The 18,262-nt window shown below is 48.4% G+C and overlaps 1 protein-coding gene across 1 annotated transcript in view; it reads right to left on the reverse strand.

The window, feature by feature from the left end:
* FBXO38 (F-box protein 38) overlaps positions 1-18,262 on the reverse strand; it is a 312,552-nt gene that overhangs the window by 235,689 nt on the left and 58,601 nt on the right. Inside the window, exon 7 of the mRNA XM_086931615.1 lies at positions 17,341-17,478. Within this exon, the coding sequence (XP_086787741.1) occupies positions 17,341-17,478 (138 nt within the window). The remainder of the gene's footprint in view (positions 1-17,340; positions 17,479-18,262) is intronic.

Here is an 18,262-nt window from a genome sequence, read left to right on the forward strand (position 1 = left end):
TCATATGCCTCGAACCATCTGTTACTCGGCACCAAGATACAGCAAACTCCAGCCCCACCTATACTTGCACACTGGGATAGCTCACTTTCTCCTCCTTTCAATTTGGCTCCTGATTTTCTCTACTGTGCTCGCTTTCTGATTTGGTACTGGCATTATATAATGCAATCTTAACTATCTTTAAGATCCCCCACCTCAGAAATCTGCAAGCACTTCTCCTTTTTTTTTTTTGCATTAAGTAGCGCGAATGAAGGTATCAAAGCACTTTACATAGGTACCAGTTCCATTACAGAAATCTGCCCGGTGGGTGATAATGTGCTGCATGGCTAAACACTTAAAAGGTCCCAAAGGCGAGACCTATTGGATATGCCATTGCTTGTTTTTTAATGCAGCCCATTTTCCTTATAGGTAAACTGGATGAATTAAAAAAAATAAAAAATTGGAAACGTTTTCCTTTCATTTTTAAAGGGCATGGAGTGGTCCCTGGGACCATTGCCTGCCCTTAACAAATATTTTCCCCTGCATTTGCAAAGGGGAAGGGGTGGCCTAGGGTCCCCATCCCTTTTGCGAGTGCATTACCACCCCTTTGAAGAGGGTGGTAATTTGCGAGTGTTCTACACCCACAATTGCGGACGCCAAACATTCTTACATGGGGTTGCGCTCACGATTAGGAAGGGAACACCCCTTCCTAATAGCGAATCTCAAAAATCTATTTTGTGAGTCGCAAAATAGGGTTTATACATTCCCCATGCTGTTTTTGCATGCGCAAACGAGTTCGCAAACCCATTTGCGCATGCAAAAATGGTCATACATCTGGCCCTGTGTTCAGTAAAAATACATGGGACCACGAGTAGCGGGAATGTGTTTTACGGAAGCATGACATAAAACATTTTAGGATAATTTTTTGAAAGAACAATTTCAACTTCATAGTGGCTCAGTTACATTTTGACTGCATGCATTTTCCTGTTTTCAACCTTGTGAATACCGTTCCACCTAGTTGTGCTGCTGGAAACCACCTGAGAAGTTATAAAGTCTTTGCTCTTCACTGTATTTCCAAGCATGATTTCATGCATAATAGAAGAACCTGATCCAGTTGTGAAAAAAGGAGCCAAATCCAGTTGTGAAAAAAGGAGCCAATCAGTAAGCAGCCTGGCCAAAGCATGAGGTGCTGGAGTGTGTGGGAGAGTTGATGTTGGTAAAGAGTCCAGGGACCAACAGCAATGGAGTAACCATAAAAGTAACTACACCCTACTTTTGAGTCTTGGTTTGTTAGGCCAGTTCTCTGAAGCTTGCACATCTCAATGACAGCTAAGCAATATTTGCATGACCTATTGTCACTGTCAATGGAAACTCAAGATACAGACACTACTGTGGCCTCACTGAAATGCCATGAACTTTTTAGGCTCATAGTACAAAGGGCTGCGGGTGTAGGTCTGCCCAGCAGTGTGCAGCATGTGTGGAGTGAGTTATTAAATTAATACAAGCATGACTTGCATTTAATAAAGCACCATGCGGATTGTACATTAATCCATAAAAATATGTTAGTATGCTTCAGAGAAAGGACATATGCAGGAGAGTGCGCTCCTAAATGCACTGGCAGTAGAAGAGATTTCAGTCGTATCACACACTACCTCTTACAAGGCCAACCAAGTAGAAGAATTATGCTATAAAAATGCAGGCAATCAGTCAGATGGAACATACTAGAAACCATAGCACTAGGCTAATGACAAATCACTGCAAAACATACTGGTACAACACATCATTTGTGAAAAGGTTCACCACTGCGTCCATCATCTCGTTGTGTTTACACTACATCAATTATCCCCCCCAAACAAAGTTGTCAACCAACTCCGGAAGAGGACTGGAAAGGTGGTGCAAACTTTAATTGTTGTTAACATTCCTGCTGTGAATGTTGATGGTCCGACTGAGGCAGACAAATATTAGAGAACAAAGACACAAATGCCAGGAGTTTACAAAATATGTACAGGAAGGTTAAATGGCTCCATACTGAGCACTGCTGTCCATGAGTACAGCATTATTGTTCATGTTTTGGCATAGGGAAGGACTCATCACTGTACGTGTAGTAAAACAAAACTAGACTTGGCAGTTGCTTTCCTTGAGACACACTCCAGCAGTGCAATAGATCTAAGATACCGTTGTCAGTAAAATCTGCTTTATGCTCTTCCAGGGTACATATTTGGGTGATCAGACTTATCAAGCCATTAAATGAAGGTCAGAATTTAGTTTGAAAGCATACCTTATAATCCACATGTGAATACATAAAAGAAGGGTGGCGCGGCCTGGATAAAGATCGCCAAGAATGCTAGTTCCAGAGGCTCTCGGGAAAGTCGCTTTGATCCACAAGACTCCTGAGGCGGTGGATCACCCTAAAGTGAGTGGAGGGTGCCCTAGCTCTGAGAGGGCTCATGTGTAAGGGATAGAGGAGCCCCAGGGCGACGCCAGATCAAGAAAGATCAAGGAGGGCATCTATTACCAAATTTCTAAGATAGGAGCCTGTATTGGAATTTAGCAGCGAATGCACAGTAAGATTGTAAAGACCAGACATAGATCATGGTGCAACGTGGGGAGTACACCCAACTGTCGCAGTCTTGCTCGATAAAAGCAGAGGTGTGTAGCTGGTGATTTTTTTTGTTGGTGCGCAATGGGGGTGGTGTGTATTGGGCATCATGGCGGAAGTCAAGGGAAAGACCTATTGGAGGGCTGCCTCTTGCAAATCTGGACTACCCCCGAGCAGTGTTGCAATGCCTGCTGGAGGCCCATGCCTTCCACCAGACCGGTAATGGTGGAGGGAGCTGGCAAACAACTGCACAGAGAGGCCATGACCACCACCATAAGTGAAGCCTGGGAAGCAAGATAGAAGACATCGGACTACACATCAACCTGTGAGGTTGCTACTCAGAGGGAAGAAAAACGTTAAACAGAGTACTAGCTGCATGGAGGGATACAAGTAGTGGCTGCTGAGGCCCCCTCCTCGAAAAGGAAGGGCAGACCTTACAACTCTGATGCCATCCCAACATCTTGCTCATACTATAGGATCCTGGCTCCGTGGACCATTTGACTGTCAGGGAAGAGACCCACAGGCCCGATGATTGGGGTCCACAATGAAATCAGAAGAACAAACAATGGAACACAGAGGAGGGGTGAGGTGCTTTCCCTCCCACGGACGCTAGGAGATTGTGGTGGTGGGACCCAGATACTGCTGCAGGGGCACTCTCTGACCGCTTATCAGCTGCTTACCCATACTGAACCCAAGTCAGAGTTGGCACAATGTACTACTATTAAGACATGACTCCCATGACTATAACCATGCTCTAAGACCAATGAAAATCTCCCAGGCACAACTCTAAGAAAGTGATCCAAAGAGTAAGAAAGAAAGAAGACAGTTTGAATAAAACCATACTCATACTGCTCCTTAGCCACTCTAAGTGGCGACCCCAGCCTCTCCTGCTAGCAGCAGATAGCAGCCCCCGGTTCAAACCGCCACTTTTGGTGGGAGAACCAGTAGGAAAACTTAGTGAGGAAAGGAAGTGTGTCCCCCTTCGCCAACTCCACCCCTAAGGTGCTGGAGGCGAAGTACAGCACATTTTTCAGTGCCCACCATCTTGAAGATGGTGAAACGTATCCAATAAGGGGTAGGACTATGCCCCACTCCCACAGCAGGGTAGCATAATAGTGGATTTAGTCACCCCAGGTAAGAGGCCCATTGCTCCCTACTCATTATTCCCCTGTAATGCCCTTGAATCTTGTATTTAGGTGGTAGCCCCAGACCCAAAAATCAGATCTGCAACAACCTTCTGTTCCCTCCCCGCTCCCGCCTCCCAGCTGCTCCGCCCACCCGCGCACTTCGCCTTAAATGGCGACCGTGCGGACGCGCAGCGGTCACGCGCAGCGGGCGCGCCGATTGTGCGCCGAAGGCGCGCCAAAGGTAAGCCCGTCTACGCCCGTCTGCAACCGGATCGCGACCAGCGCCAGGACCCCTGGCCCACGAAGACCCCGACCGACCCGCCTGACGTACTCCGCCGCCACCCTCACCGCTCTCAACACCGGCCGACTCCCAGAATGCCATCAAGCCTCTCCACGACGTACCCACGGACCCTTCAGCTGCCACGCCTGCAAGTTCACCTGCATCCGGACCTGCCTCGCACCAGCACCCACCAAGCCGAACACCAGCAGTACCCACCTCAAGTGCATCCTGCTCAACACCCGCTCCATCCACAGACATGCCATCGAACTCTGGAACCTCCTCGACACCACAGCTCCAGACGTTGCCTTCCTCACGGAGACCTGGATGAACGCCTCTTCAGCTCCCGACATCGCCATCGCTATCCCAGAGGGCTACAAGATCGTCCGGAGGGACCGAAACGCCAACCAGATGGGAGGAGGCATCGCCATCATCCACAGGAGCACCATCCGTCTCACGACCAGCACCGACAACTCCCTGACCACCGCCGAACACCTGCATTTCCAGATCCACACCAACCCGAACACCACCCTCAGAGGCACCCTGATCTACCGACCCCCTGGACCACGCACACAATTCAGCGAGGACATCGCCGACTTCGTCAGCCCACATGCCCTCCCCTCCGCTGACTACATCCTCCTGGGAGACCTCAACTTCCATCTGGAGAACAACAACGACCGCAACACCCGCACCCTGCTCGACAACCTCACCAACCTGGGACTCAAGCAACTGGTGTCCACCCCCACCCACCTCGCCGGACACACACTCGACGCTGTCTTCTCATCCAGCAAGGACATCAACTTCAGCCACACCACAGAGCTTCAATGGACGGACCACAGCTGCGTCCACTTCACCTTCAAGAAAACAACGACCCACCACCACCAGCAACAGACCGCCCGCAGAAGCTGGAACAAGATCACAGCAGACCAGCTCGCCACCTCCCTGAGCCAGCACCCTCCTGCCAGCTCAGCGAACCCCAGCCAGGCCGCCGACAACCTCACGAAGTGGATCAGCAACTGCGCGGACGAACTCGCTCCACTGAGGACCCCGCCCAGCAGACCCGGCAGCAAGAAAGCCCCATGGTTCACCGACGAACTCAAGAGCTCCAAGAAGAACTGCCGAGCCCTCGAGAAAGTCTGGAGAAGGGAACCGACACCGGACAACAGGACCTCCTTCAAACTTGCCACCCGGAAACACCACCAGCTGATCCGCGCCGCCAAGAAAACAGCATTCAAGGACCGGTTGGACAACAACGCACACAACTGCAAGGAACTCTTCAACATCGTCAAAGAGCTTTCCAACCCCAGCGCAGGAAACAACGACATCACCCCATCGCAAGACCTCTGCAACTCCCTGGCTTCATACTTCCACAACAAGATCGCGGACATACACAACAGCTTCAACAACCAACCAACGCACACCATGACCGAACAACCACCCCCCACCACCACCCTCCACGCCTGGACCCCGATCAGCACCGAAGACACCATCCGCACGATGAACTCCATCCACTCCGGATCACCGACCGACCCCTGCCCTCACCACGTCTTCAACAAAGCCGACGCTGTCATCGCACCCCACCTGCGAGACATCATCAACACATCCCTCGACACCACCATCTTCCCCGAGAGCTGGAAACACGCCGAACTCAGCGCCCTACTCAAGAAACCAACAGCGGACCCCACCGACCTCAAGAATTACCGCCCCATCTCGCTCCTCCCGTTTCCAGCCAAAGTCATCGAGAAGACCGTCAACAAGCAGTTGGCCGCTTTCCTCGAGACGAACGGATCCCTCGACCCCTCACAGTCCGGCTTCCGAGCCAACCACAGCACCGAGACCGCCCTCATCGCCGCCACCGACGACATCCGAGCCCTGATGGACAATGGAGAAACAGCGGCCCTCATCCTCCTAGACCTCTCCGCGGCATTCGACACGGTCTGCCACCGCACCGTAGTACGGCGCCTCAGCAACGTCGGAATCCAGGACAAGGCGCTGGAGTGGATCACCTCCTTCCTCGACGGGAGAACACAGAGAGTCCGCCTACCACCGTACAAGTCAGAGGCCACCGAAGTCATCTGCGGCGTCCCCCAAGGATCATCTCTGAGCCCCACCCTCTTCAACGTCTACATGAGCCCCCTCGCGGCCATCGTACGCAAACACAACCTCAGCATAATCTCCTACGCCGACGACACCCAGCTGATCCTCTCCCTGACCAACGACCCCGCCGCCGCCAGAGCCAACCTGCACGAAGGGATGAAAGAGGTAGCCGAGTGGATGACGACCAGCCGCCTGAAACTGAACTCGGACAAGACGGAGGTCCTCATCCTGGGCTCCTCTCCCTCCGCCTGGGACGACTCCTGGTGGCCTCCCGCCCTGGGCACCGCACCCAAACCGACAGACCATGCACGCAACCTGGGCTTCATCCTGGACTCCTCCCTCTCCATGACCAGGCAAGTCAACAACGTCTCCTCGGCATGCTTCAACATCCTACGCATGCTACGGAAGATCTTCTGGTGGATCCCCACCGAGACCAGGAAGACCGTCACCCAGGCCCTCGTCACCAGCCGACTGGACTACGGCAACGCCCTCTACGCCGGGACCACCGCCAAGCTCCAGAAGAGACTCCAGCGGATCCAGAACGCCTCAGCCAGACTCATCCTCGACATCCCACGAACCAGCCACATCTCCGGACATCTGCGAGACCTTCACTGGCTCCCCGTCAACAAAAGAATCACCTTCCGCCTCCTCACCCACGCACACAAAGCCCTACACGACCAAGGCCCGAGCTACCTCAACAGCCGAGTCAACTTCTACTCTCCCAAACGCCACCTCCGATCAGCCAACCACGCCCTCGCCGCCGTCCCCCGCATCCGAAGAGCGACTACAGGAGGAAGGTCCTTCTCCCACCTGGCCGCCAAGACCTGGAACTCCCTCCCGACCGACCTGCGCCTGACCCAAGACCACCTCACCTTCAGGAAGAAGCTGAAGACCTGGCTGTTCGAGCAGTAGCGGCTCCCCCCCCCCCCAGCGCCTTGAGACCCCACGGGTATGTAGCGCGCTTTATAAGTGTCACTGATTGATTGATTGATTGAACCTAAGAAGCCATGACACATGAAGAGCTGCACCAGCACGAGAGGAGAAGTACCAGTGATTGACTCTGCACCAGCCCTGCCGGACTGTCTGCTGCATTTCGCCTCAGTTATAAAAAGACAACTCGTCCTTCAGGCCTAGCGACCTACAAAACCCTTAAAGGACTGCCTGCCTTCCGTAAAGACTGTAAATCTCCCGTGGACAGTGGACCAGTCCAGAAGAAATCATCTACAAAGAAAAGCACTCTGCCCTGAGAACCCGCAAACTCACGTCGAGATCCATCTCTGCACCAGACTCCCACAGCCAGAGTCCAGGTGGCCCACCAGTCCTGTAAGGTTCACTAGCACTTCTGAGCCAGAGTCCACCCTTGGCTGTCCCCTGCCAGACTCCTCCTTGACGCCAGCAGCATCAACTTGAAGACTCCCCCTGACTGCTACCTGCTTGGTAAGATCTTTCAGACGCCTAAGGACACCCATGCCCCTGATACCCCTGGGCCTTGGTGAGCTCAACCTTCAGTGTCCCTATATCCACTAGGATCTCTACTTACTTGGGCAGCTGTGGGTTAATGCACCCGGCCGCCTGGCCTGGGCCGGCAGCCTTTCTTCAAGACTTATTTCCCCATTGAATTGCATTGAGGTGCTTGTCTTCTTTAGTCCTTCTGGCCCGAGTCTGCAGCATTTCTTCAAGACCAATCTCCCTTAATGGTTTGCATTCGGTGCCCAACGCTGTGTTGGCACTCTGTACCCAGCCGCGCCAGTGTCGCTGAGGGTGTGAGTTGGTGCTGCCTTGGGCCCCCCGTACATACCTTAACTCCAGGAGATGAACCAACACCACTTTACTCACCTGTGAGCAGCGCAACTTCAATTACCCCTTTCTCCATTGATTAATATTGGGCGCCTGACTCCGAATTTGACCTTTGCACCTGGCCACCCATGTGACCCTGGTGGTGCAGTCTTGGTGCTAATTTGAAACATGCCTTGTGTTGACCCCAAAAACAGAAGACTACATTTCTAAGTTGAGTACTTACCTACAAAACTGCATTCTTGTTTTCCTCCTATAGGCTAACATTGCAAAGCTTGAAAATTGCACTATGTCCACTTTTTAAAGTGTAAAGTATTTTTCAGGAAAAACATGCTTAACTTTTTGCGTACATCTTGGTCATAAAATAAAACTTGAGATGCATATCTGACTGGCACCTAGTAAAGGGCGGATGAAAGGCTGACAAAAATTCAAAGGAAGAAGGGAAGACAAAACGAACTGAGGGAACTGCAGATGCAAATAGATTGGGAAAGAACAGTAATATCAGAAACTGAGCTAATGGAGAGAAATTAAGGGGAAGACATAGTGTAAACAACTGGAAAAGACAGAGACTCTTATCAGGTTCCATAGTCAGAGAATGTTTCCTCTACCCCAACGAGGACTCCTGGAATGGCGGATGACATGATATGATAATCAATCTCACATCTTAACTAAGGATGGGTGTGAAGGCATTGCACCCGGGTGGACTATGAGCAGAATCTGAGTCAAAGATTGTGAGCGATGTATCAAATTAATGGATTGGGGCAGGCCAGAAGAGCTTTTGGATAGCTAGTAATGGGTGCAAACATCCCGCCATACGGTGCACTGCTATTAGTAACACATAGTTTAGGTTATGGAGTCTGTTTGAATTGATTTATATTTTGTTTTAGCAATTGGTCATGGATAAAGGGTTTTTTCCTTTCAGTCTTTGGGAAGAGGAATTAGGGGAGTTACAAATTCGGGTAAGAAGTAACGCACCACTCCTGAGCAAAGCATAGTCAAAAAACTGCAAATAGGGAGGGCAATGAAGAGAACGCAAGAGCTGGGTCAACTCAAAGACCTACACATAACAATTGAACAGTGGCCCTCCCCTGATAGATTTCCATTTAAGATAGGATGCAAAGACAAGCAGGAAGGTATAAAATCAAGTAGTGGAATGTCAGGGGCTAAAACAACCCAGATAAGAGATACAAAATACAATCCTACATAACGGTATGGAAAAAAAGAAAAATCACATAGCCCACCTACAAGAAACCCACCTCACCCATACAGAGGGTAAGGCTCAACAGAAAGTGGTGGGGAGCAAGTTTATTACACTAACTACTCTGCATATGCGAAGGGAGTATTAGCCTGGATAACGCAGAAGGTACTATTTTAGATTAGTATGACCACCATAGAAAAGGTTGGGAAATGTGTGGTGGTATGTGGTAGACTGGAAGTAAGGGACATTGCTCTGCTCAATACATATGCCCCAAATCACAATTAAAGAACTTTTTGGGCAACCATATCTTCATAACTAACTGGGCTCACGGAGTACCCCAATATGATCTGTGGAACTTCAATGGTGTTCCTAATTGAAATCTAGATAGATCACACCAGCCGATGCCTTCTTCAGTAATGGTGAGAACTGCAGCCGAGGTTAGGCTTTGGCAATCACACTAGGGGCCTGACAAACTCATGAAGAAATCAAAACCCCCACACCAAAGATTATTTATATTATGCCCTTGATGTTAAATTGAACAGGACTCTGTCTGCAACACCACTGCACAAGCATGTAGAAAGCAATGAATTCCTCCATAGAATGTTCTTTAATGGTTAATTGTGTGGTGGTCCAGACAGAGAGTAACAATTTCAACCTGGAGACTTTAAAGTACGTCACTTGAAGACCAGGTATTCCGACTGCAGAGCCGCAATGCAATATAACACACCTCTGCAGAAAATAGAGCCACAGACTCAACACTATTAATAGACTGAGAAAAATTTAAAACTGTTATTGGAGGGTATTCAAAATGGCCATCTTAGGTTGGGATCCACATACTTTAAAAACGTTTATGTTTCTTTTTTGACGTGTTTATTTAAATTTCTTATTTTAATTTACCATTATTTTGCCAATAATTTGGTTGAGAGGGAAGCCTGCCAGAAGGAAAGTGAGCTACTGGGCTCCAGTAATGGGGTTCTTTGCCCCCTTCCCCATGTCTATCAGGGTCTGCCATGCCTCAGTCCTAGCCGCACCCTCTTGAAGGCGCGCTATTTACTTATGGCAGCTGCACAGCAGCGCAGCGGACCCGCTGCTGGCACACCTAAGGCAAGCAAGTATGTCCGTCCGCGCCTAGACCACGCCAGGGGCCAAGACCCCTGCCCGTTAGAGATAAACATTAGGCAATAGATGGCAAATTCAATCCTGAAATCTTGCAACTTGTCCATTCTAGTGTCTGAGAATGCCTACATTCTAGGGACATTTCTCACAATATAGAGGGTTGAGGTAAATGCAGGTTTGTGTTGTGTATGAGTGGGTCTGCTCCCTTTATGGCATCCTGTTATTCGTTGAATTGCCACTCTCTGGTGAAGCATTGGGCTGAGGTTTTTGATTTCTTAGTCGATCATCAGCCAGACACACTATTTTTATCAGAGACCTGGCTAACTGAAAATTCAGCACCTAAAATTCTTACCCCCATTCTGCATGCCCTTTTTAAGCTGACTCCATCATGTAATCTTACATTAGCGTGGTTTTTGATCTACCGCCTGCTTGGCTTAGCTTTTAATTTTATAACTGCATTACCGGACATTTTGCCATCTTTTTGCTGCGATACACTAATTTTCTAGTTTTAGGTGATCTTCATCTTCATTTCAAGGAGGCATCTTGTCGTCTGGCTACTACTCTCATTGAGGATCTAGAAAACCTCCAGTTTACAAAACTGGTACGTATTCCAACGCATATTGTGGGCCATATGCTGGATCCCATTTTCTCCAATTCTACTGGAGGGACATTGAGCACTCTGGAATAACTGAGGTATGTGTTGTGAAAAAGTGCCTCTTGAAATGGTTACAAAAGGGGGTGGTGATGGACGGAGCATCTGAATCAATCAAACACTCACACCCAGTCAAAAGATCTGGGTTTAATCCATCACCGTTCTTTAGGCCACTCTGCCACCCCAGTTCAGACATGGCTATATGCAAATCAGTCTGACCCTGTGCCTCATGGGAACAGTCCAGCCCGGACTGCCAAGCCATGTCTTCCCTGGACCGGAAACAAGCTTCCGAGGACCGGTTTCTGGCATTCCAGCCGTCTTCAGCCCGGCTTGCTTGAATCCAGCAAAGTAAGCATCTGAATCAATCAAATTGGATGAAACCCAGATCTTTTGACTGGGTGTGAGTGTTTGATTCATTCAGATGCTCCGTCCATCACCACCCCCTTTTGTACCGCTTTTGGCTGCCATAAGTGTGGCAGGGTATGCTCAGACGTGAGTCCCTTGCTCACTTTGCCACTGGATTCAAGCAAGACTGATTTGCATATAGCCATGTCTGAACTGGGGTGGCAGAGTGGGCTAAAGAACGGCGATGGATTAAACCCAGATCTTTTGACTGGGTGTGAGTGTTTGATTGATTCAGATGCTCCGTCCATCACCACCCCCTTTTGTACCGCTCTTGAAATGGTTAGGCCTGGAAAATGATAAGGTTTAGATTGTAGTGCACAGGGTACCTGCCAACTAGGTCCCCTTTGCCAGTGCTTCTTCCCTAAACCTATTACACAATTGGTCCTTCAGGGCCCTTTTAAGTCCCTAGTAAATGGTACCTGGATACCTAGGGCATTGGGACTTAAAAGGGTCCCTTAGGCATCCCTCACTTGGGCCCTGCAGACAAAACGACAAAATAGACATGGCACACTGCCTGTGTGCTATGCCAACTTGCACTGCCTAAGGTATAGGTAAGTCACCCCTCCAGCAGGCCTTCCAACCCTAAGGCAGGGCGCACTATACCACAGGTGTGGGCATATGTGCACGAGCAGGTATGCCCCTACAATATTTAAGTCCATTCTTAGAAAGTGTAAGTGCCAGGGAAGACATGGAGAGTACATGGGTTGGAAACTCAACAACTCAATTTCAACAGCTCCAAGGTGGCTTCTCTGAAACCAGGAGTGCTTGCTACCAAGATGCTTCTCTCAATAAACCTGCACTAATGCCAGAGTGGGATTTATTGAACCATGTACTCGGAGGGCACCTCAGAAGTGTCCCTTGAAAACCTACCAAGCCTGGTGTGGCCATAGACTGGCTGTAGGCAGCCTGCCACCACCAGACAGGATTCTAGACCCCTGGGTCAAGAGGCTCTGCTCTCTGGGACCAGAAACAATGCACATCCTGGGTAAAGGTGTCACACTTTCTCATCCCAGGATGGGCACAGTGCTTGAGAGAGAAGCTTCCAAGACCTGCCCTGCCACCTTTTGAATGCGACCTCCAGCCTCCGCTGCGAGCAGGGGATGGCAGTCCCTGGTTTACACACCCGCTTTGGGTGGTAAAACCAACAGGAAAACCAAGGAAGAATAGGAGGTGTGCACATTTTTCAGTCCCCACCATCTTGAAGATGGGGAGATTAGAAGAATCCTCCAATCAGAGTTAGGACTATGCCCCCTCCCACTGGAGGGTGGCATAATTGAGGGTGTAGTCTCCCCAGGTAAGGTGCTCATTAGCCCTACCAGATACTCCTGTAAAACGCCCCTAAATGTTGTATTTAGGTGGCTCCCCCAGACCTGGATACTAGATCCTGCTGTCATACAAAGGACGACGAAGAAGATGCCGTACCGCGTAACCGGAGGACACCTACTGACTTGGCCCCAGTCCTAATGGCCTATTATCCAGTTTCAAAGACCCTGCAAAAGAAGACGACGCCTGTCCTGCAGCCAGCAACTACCATAACACAAAGAAGACTGCTTGCCCTTCGACAAAGACAAGAGACTCCCAAGGACAGGGGATCGGTCCCCAAGAACACTACATGAAGGTCTCTGTTGCCCTCCGTAACCGCAAGTCTTGCCCACTCTGCACCGACGCCTACCGGCCAGTATGGTGGTGCTGAGTTTGTGCTTACCTGAACCTTGTCCTCTGCGGATCTTAAACCCTGAAGACTGGATCTGTACGTTGGATACTTACCCGTGAATTCGCATTGTTGTTTTCCTCTATTGGATTACCCTGAACTCTTTGAAAAGTGTCGACTCTTTGCAAAGATCTTGGTCTTAAAAAAAAAACTTAAACAAAGCATATTTTTCTAAAATTGGTTTGACTCTCCTTTTTGAGTCATTGTCCCTTAATGGTCTATGTGTGTTTCTCTCCTGTGAGTGGAGTCAGATTTGAATTTCAAAGGTGGCAGCTTTTGAAGCTTGCCAGCCTAGGAAAGCTAATTAGCCGGTCATCCTATGGGAAAGGTTGTGCTACGCTCTCACTGGATAGACATTTGTTCTGGATCTCTGAGAGTAGAAGACTCTCACCCTAGGACATCAGAACAATGACTCGATAGCAGGCTGGCAGAAACTAGTCAGTGAGCACACCAGAGGCGCGCACTGTGCGCATGTATTGGTAAATCCCACAATGGAATCAGTGTGGGTTTATCAATAGGAGATCTCATACCATACATCCTTTTTTCAGTGATGTCATCATGAAGCTGGGGAACTCGTTTTCACCAGTGTCCAGAACATTTTCTAAAATGGCTTTCCTGTTCACTTGCACTGGCAGTAATGGAAATGACCAGCACAGAGACAAACCTGCTCAAGGGGGACCCTCTTTAGTACCTCAGGCCCTAGGTACCAGGGCTACCATTTACTAGGGCCTTATTGAGGGTGCTAAAGATATTGACAATTGGGAGAATTAATGTACAGTTTTAGGAAAGAGATCTTTCACTGGGTACCTGGTTAGCAGGAACCCAGTGCACTTTCAGTCGGAATCACATTATGCACCAGGCAAAAAGTGGGGGTGATCACGTCACAAAGGAGTACTTTCCTACATACCCCCCAAATGAAAGAGATTAAACAAACCTTTGCCAAGAGAGTTTTTATCTCCAAAGTGGAAGAACCTGTAAAGGCCATCCGCACTCAGTCCCAGGTATGTGCTCCACTTTAAAGACTAAAGCCTGGAGGGAAATGGTTCACCTCAAAAATTTGGGGTTTTCACCTGTCATGTGCATTAGCCATCTGAGAGGCCTGTGGTCAGTTTGAACAAGGAAGTGAGAGCCAAACAAATATGGCCTCATCTTCTTCCAGGACCAAATCACAGCAAAGGCTTCCCTCACAATGGCACTCCAATGCTGTATGTGGAGTAACCTCCTGCTAATAAAAACAACAGTCAGATCTGTGACTGGGGGGTGAGTGTCTGAAAAGTTTCAGCGCTCTGTCCATCATCTCCTTGCGTTTGCTTTGGTCATGGGCCTCAACATTAGTTTGGAATAAGACTGCTCCTATCCCAGGTTCAGAGGCACCTGTCGGCACTATGAACTGCTTCGTATAATCTAGAGCTTTCAGAATGGGTGCTGAGCACATCGCTTCAGTCAGAGTGTCAAAAGTCTTTCAACAGCTCACTGTCCAGTTCACTTTCTTTGGCATCTTTTTAGAGGTAATTTCTGTGGTGGGGGGCACAATGGACCCATATCCCCTCACAAACCTCCTGTACTACCCAATTGTAGAAAGCTGGCTCTGTATATGGTATATGGTATACCACTAAGTATACTATACTATACCATGAACAGAATCCAGAGATTCCCCCGCAAAGGTACAGGGCTGAATGTAAATTCAAAGTGCTCTATTAGTGGTAGTGCGGGCAAGACACCTTAGGCCTAACACAGAAGAGTGTAAGACATGTATTGCAACACTTTGATCAATAAATGACACACAACTCAAAACTGACATCCGCACAAATGTTTGTATAAATACGCTTGGTTTCATTTTAAGACCAAGAATTTCGCAAAAAAGTAACTACGTTTTTAAATAAAAATACTTTTTACTTTCAAACGTCGACAGTGCAATTTCTGAACAGTTCAATGTTATCCTAGGTAGGAAAATAATGCGGATATACAGGAAAGTACACAACTTACAGTTCTAGTCTTCAGGAATAAAGGTTAATAAGGTGTAAAGGTCAGGTGACTACACCACCAGTGGCACAGGGGCGGCCAGGTGCAGAGGTCAAAATCGGGAGTTCGGCCCAATGCAGATTTGGAAGGCACCAGTGTCCTTTGTGTAGGTTTCTTGGGGACAGATCTGCTGTCTTCTGGAGTCTCAGGTCTTTGTAGGCAGTCTTCCTCGGGTTCTGGGAGTCGCTGCCTGCAGGACAAGAGTTGTCTTCTTTTGCAGTGTATTTGGAGCTGGAGTCATGCCAGTAGTCAGTAGGCTTCTTCAGGCTTCGATGCACGGAGTCTTCTTCGTCATTCTTCTTAGGTCAGCAAGAACTAGTTTTCAGGTCTTAGGGAGCCAACTGAACACTACATTTAGGGGTGTTTTAGGAGAGCAGCAGGTAGGGACAATGGGCACCTTACCTGGAGTGTCTACACCCTCAATTATGCCACCCTCCTGTGGGAAGGGGCATAGTCGTAGCCCTGATCGGAGGGGTCTCCCCATCTTTAAGATGGTGGGGACCGAAATATGTGCTTCACCTCACCTCCCTCACCTTAGGTGTGGAGTTGGCAGAGGTGGGTACACACATTCGGACTAGTTTTCCTGCTGGTTTTCCCGCTCAAAGTGGGGGCGTAAACCCGGGCCTGCCATATGCTGCTATATTTACAACAAGGGGTGGTGAGGGACAGAGTCTCTGAATTAAGCAGAAAGCTCTCACCCAGTCAAGAGATCAGGGCTAGATCCAACACCGTTTTTTAGCTCACTGCACCATCCCAGTTTCAGAACCTGGCTGTATGCAAATTAGTCTGTTCCTGTCCCAGTGCATGATGGGAACAGGGCAAACCAAACTACAAAAGCCAATTCTTACACTGGGAAGGAAACAAGCCAGGTTCTGAGCTCGGATGGTGCAGTGAGCTAAAAAACGGTGATGGATCAAGCCCTGATCTTTGGACTGGGTAAGAGTGGTCTGCTTAATTCAGACACTCTGTTCATCACCACCCCCTTTTCTGAATCGTTTTTGGCCACTATAGGTGTGGCAGGGTATACTCAGACATGAGTCCCTTTCTCACTGCACCATCAGGATTCAAGCAAGCCGGGCCGAAGAAGGCTGAAATGCCAGAAACCGGTCCCCGGTAGCTTGTCTCCTTTCTGGTGAAGAATTGGCTTGGTAGTTTAGTCTGCCCTGTTCCCATGATGCACTGGGCCAGGGACAGACTGATTTGCATATAGCCAGGTTCTGAGCTGGGATGGTGCAGTGAGATAAATAACGGTGATGGATCAAGCCCTGATCTTTGGACTGGGTAAGAGTGGTCTGCTTAATTCAGACACTCTGTTCATCACCACCCCCTTTTCTGAATCGTTTTTGGCCACTATAGGTGTGGCAGGGTATACTCAGACATGAGTCCCTTTCTCACTGCACCATCAGGATTCAAGCAAGCCGGGCCGAAGAAGGCTGAAATGCCAGAAACCGGTCCCCGGTAGCTTGTCTCCTTTCTGGTGAAGAATTGGCTTGGTAGTTTAGTCTGCCCTGTTCCCATGATGCACTGGGCCAGGGACAGACTGATTTGCATATAGCCAGGTTCTGAGCTGGGATGGTGCAGTGAGATAAATAACGGTGATGGATCAAGCCCTGATCTTTGGACTGGGTAAGAGTGGTCTGCTTAATTCAGACACTCTGTTCATCACCACCACCTTTTCTGAATCGTTGCCATATGCTGCTAGCAGTAGAGGGTAGCAATACACAGACAACAGGCCTTTGAAGCTTCCCTCTTGAGCACTGCGTCCATCCTAGGGGAGGAGGTGTGACACCTCCATCTAGGATTTGCATTGTTTCTGGTCTCATAGAGCAGAGGCTCTCGACCCAGGGATCCAAATAAATGTCTGGTGGTGGAAGCTGCCTAGAACAAAACTGTGATCACACCTGGGTTGGTAGTACTTTCCACTACACATTAAAATAAAACTATAAAAATGATGTTAAAAAGTGAATACATACAAGAAACTACTTGTGCACTGAAAGCAGGAAAATCATTCAGAATTAGCGTCCAATGTATCAACACAAAAAGGAGAATTTCCATATTTTAATTACAGAATTGGCAAACAGAACTGAAAAACAGTTAAAAAACTACGGTTAAAGGCAATAATACTGGCAAAATACCATCTGAGGACAACACAATCCTACCTCCAAAGAAGAGGAAGGATATTAAAATAAACGCACAAATTCTCTCAAAAAGAAAAAAAAATCAACAGTCTACTGAATCAGGCAAGCAATAAAAGCAGGTATGGGTCACAATGTTAAACAGAAGCAAAAACAGCCAGGTGTTTGGTGCTTGGCATAAATAGCGCTATATCTGTGGGATACTCTCGTAAAGCTAGGAAACATTCCTACCTGATCGCCAGCTGTCCTCCACGACATGCTGGATAAGACCCCCAAGGAATGGTACCCGGACCAGCTCTAAGTGCTCGAGGTTGCGTGCTGATGCCAAGCCGGTCACCAATGGGACATATTTTAACGAGTTGGTGGGTCCTGAATGTAAAGAAATTATGTTAGTCCTGTAGTAGTCATGATGACTAACCATTCGCAATGTAAACACAGAAGCCATCAGTGCAGACCTCAGGAGGAAAACGAAGAAACCGTGGATGTTTCTGATAAGGAAAGTATCAAGACAGCAAAAAAGGAAAGGAAAGATGCACAAAACCTGAGGGACTACAACATTCTGCTAGCACTGAGCTGTGACAACAAATGTCATGAGGAAGTTACATTGGGAACCTGTGTTTATCCATCAGATGGAATCATGACTATTTTTTCAATCTATACCTGGTGCTCCAAGATTGTATTTTCCTTAATACTGAACAAAGCAGATACTATAAGCTGATTTGTGTAGACGGACGCACATACTGTGGGTAGTGGGTGAGTAGAATGGCCCAGCAGTGTTCAGCACTGGATTGACTTGTAATGTCATCAGCAAGTCCGGCATATGACCCCTCTACCCATAAATGAATGTTTGTGTACTGTGGGTAATAGTAGCAATAGGAAGACTGCAGGGCATTTTTACCAATCAGACTGGTTACTATGTGAAAAATCAAATTGGACTTCAAGGTCAATGCTCCCAGACGCCTTGCCCAAATAGTGTTATGGCGTTGCTTTACCAGGAACTTCTGCAATGTGATTTTGGGAATTAATCTTTCTCATTTCATTCTTGAGCAGGAAGACTGGAATTCATTGTAGTCTGCATTTGTAAAGAAACATTGTTTCAGTGTTTCACCCCCAGAGCATCTTCAATAAGATGTTCTAGAAAAGGTTGAGTGAT

Source organism: Lissotriton vulgaris, chromosome 7 (genome assembly GCF_964263255.1).
Source record: "Lissotriton vulgaris chromosome 7, aLisVul1.2, whole genome shotgun sequence".
NCBI classification, from domain to species: Eukaryota; Metazoa; Chordata; class Amphibia; order Caudata; family Salamandridae; genus Lissotriton; species Lissotriton vulgaris.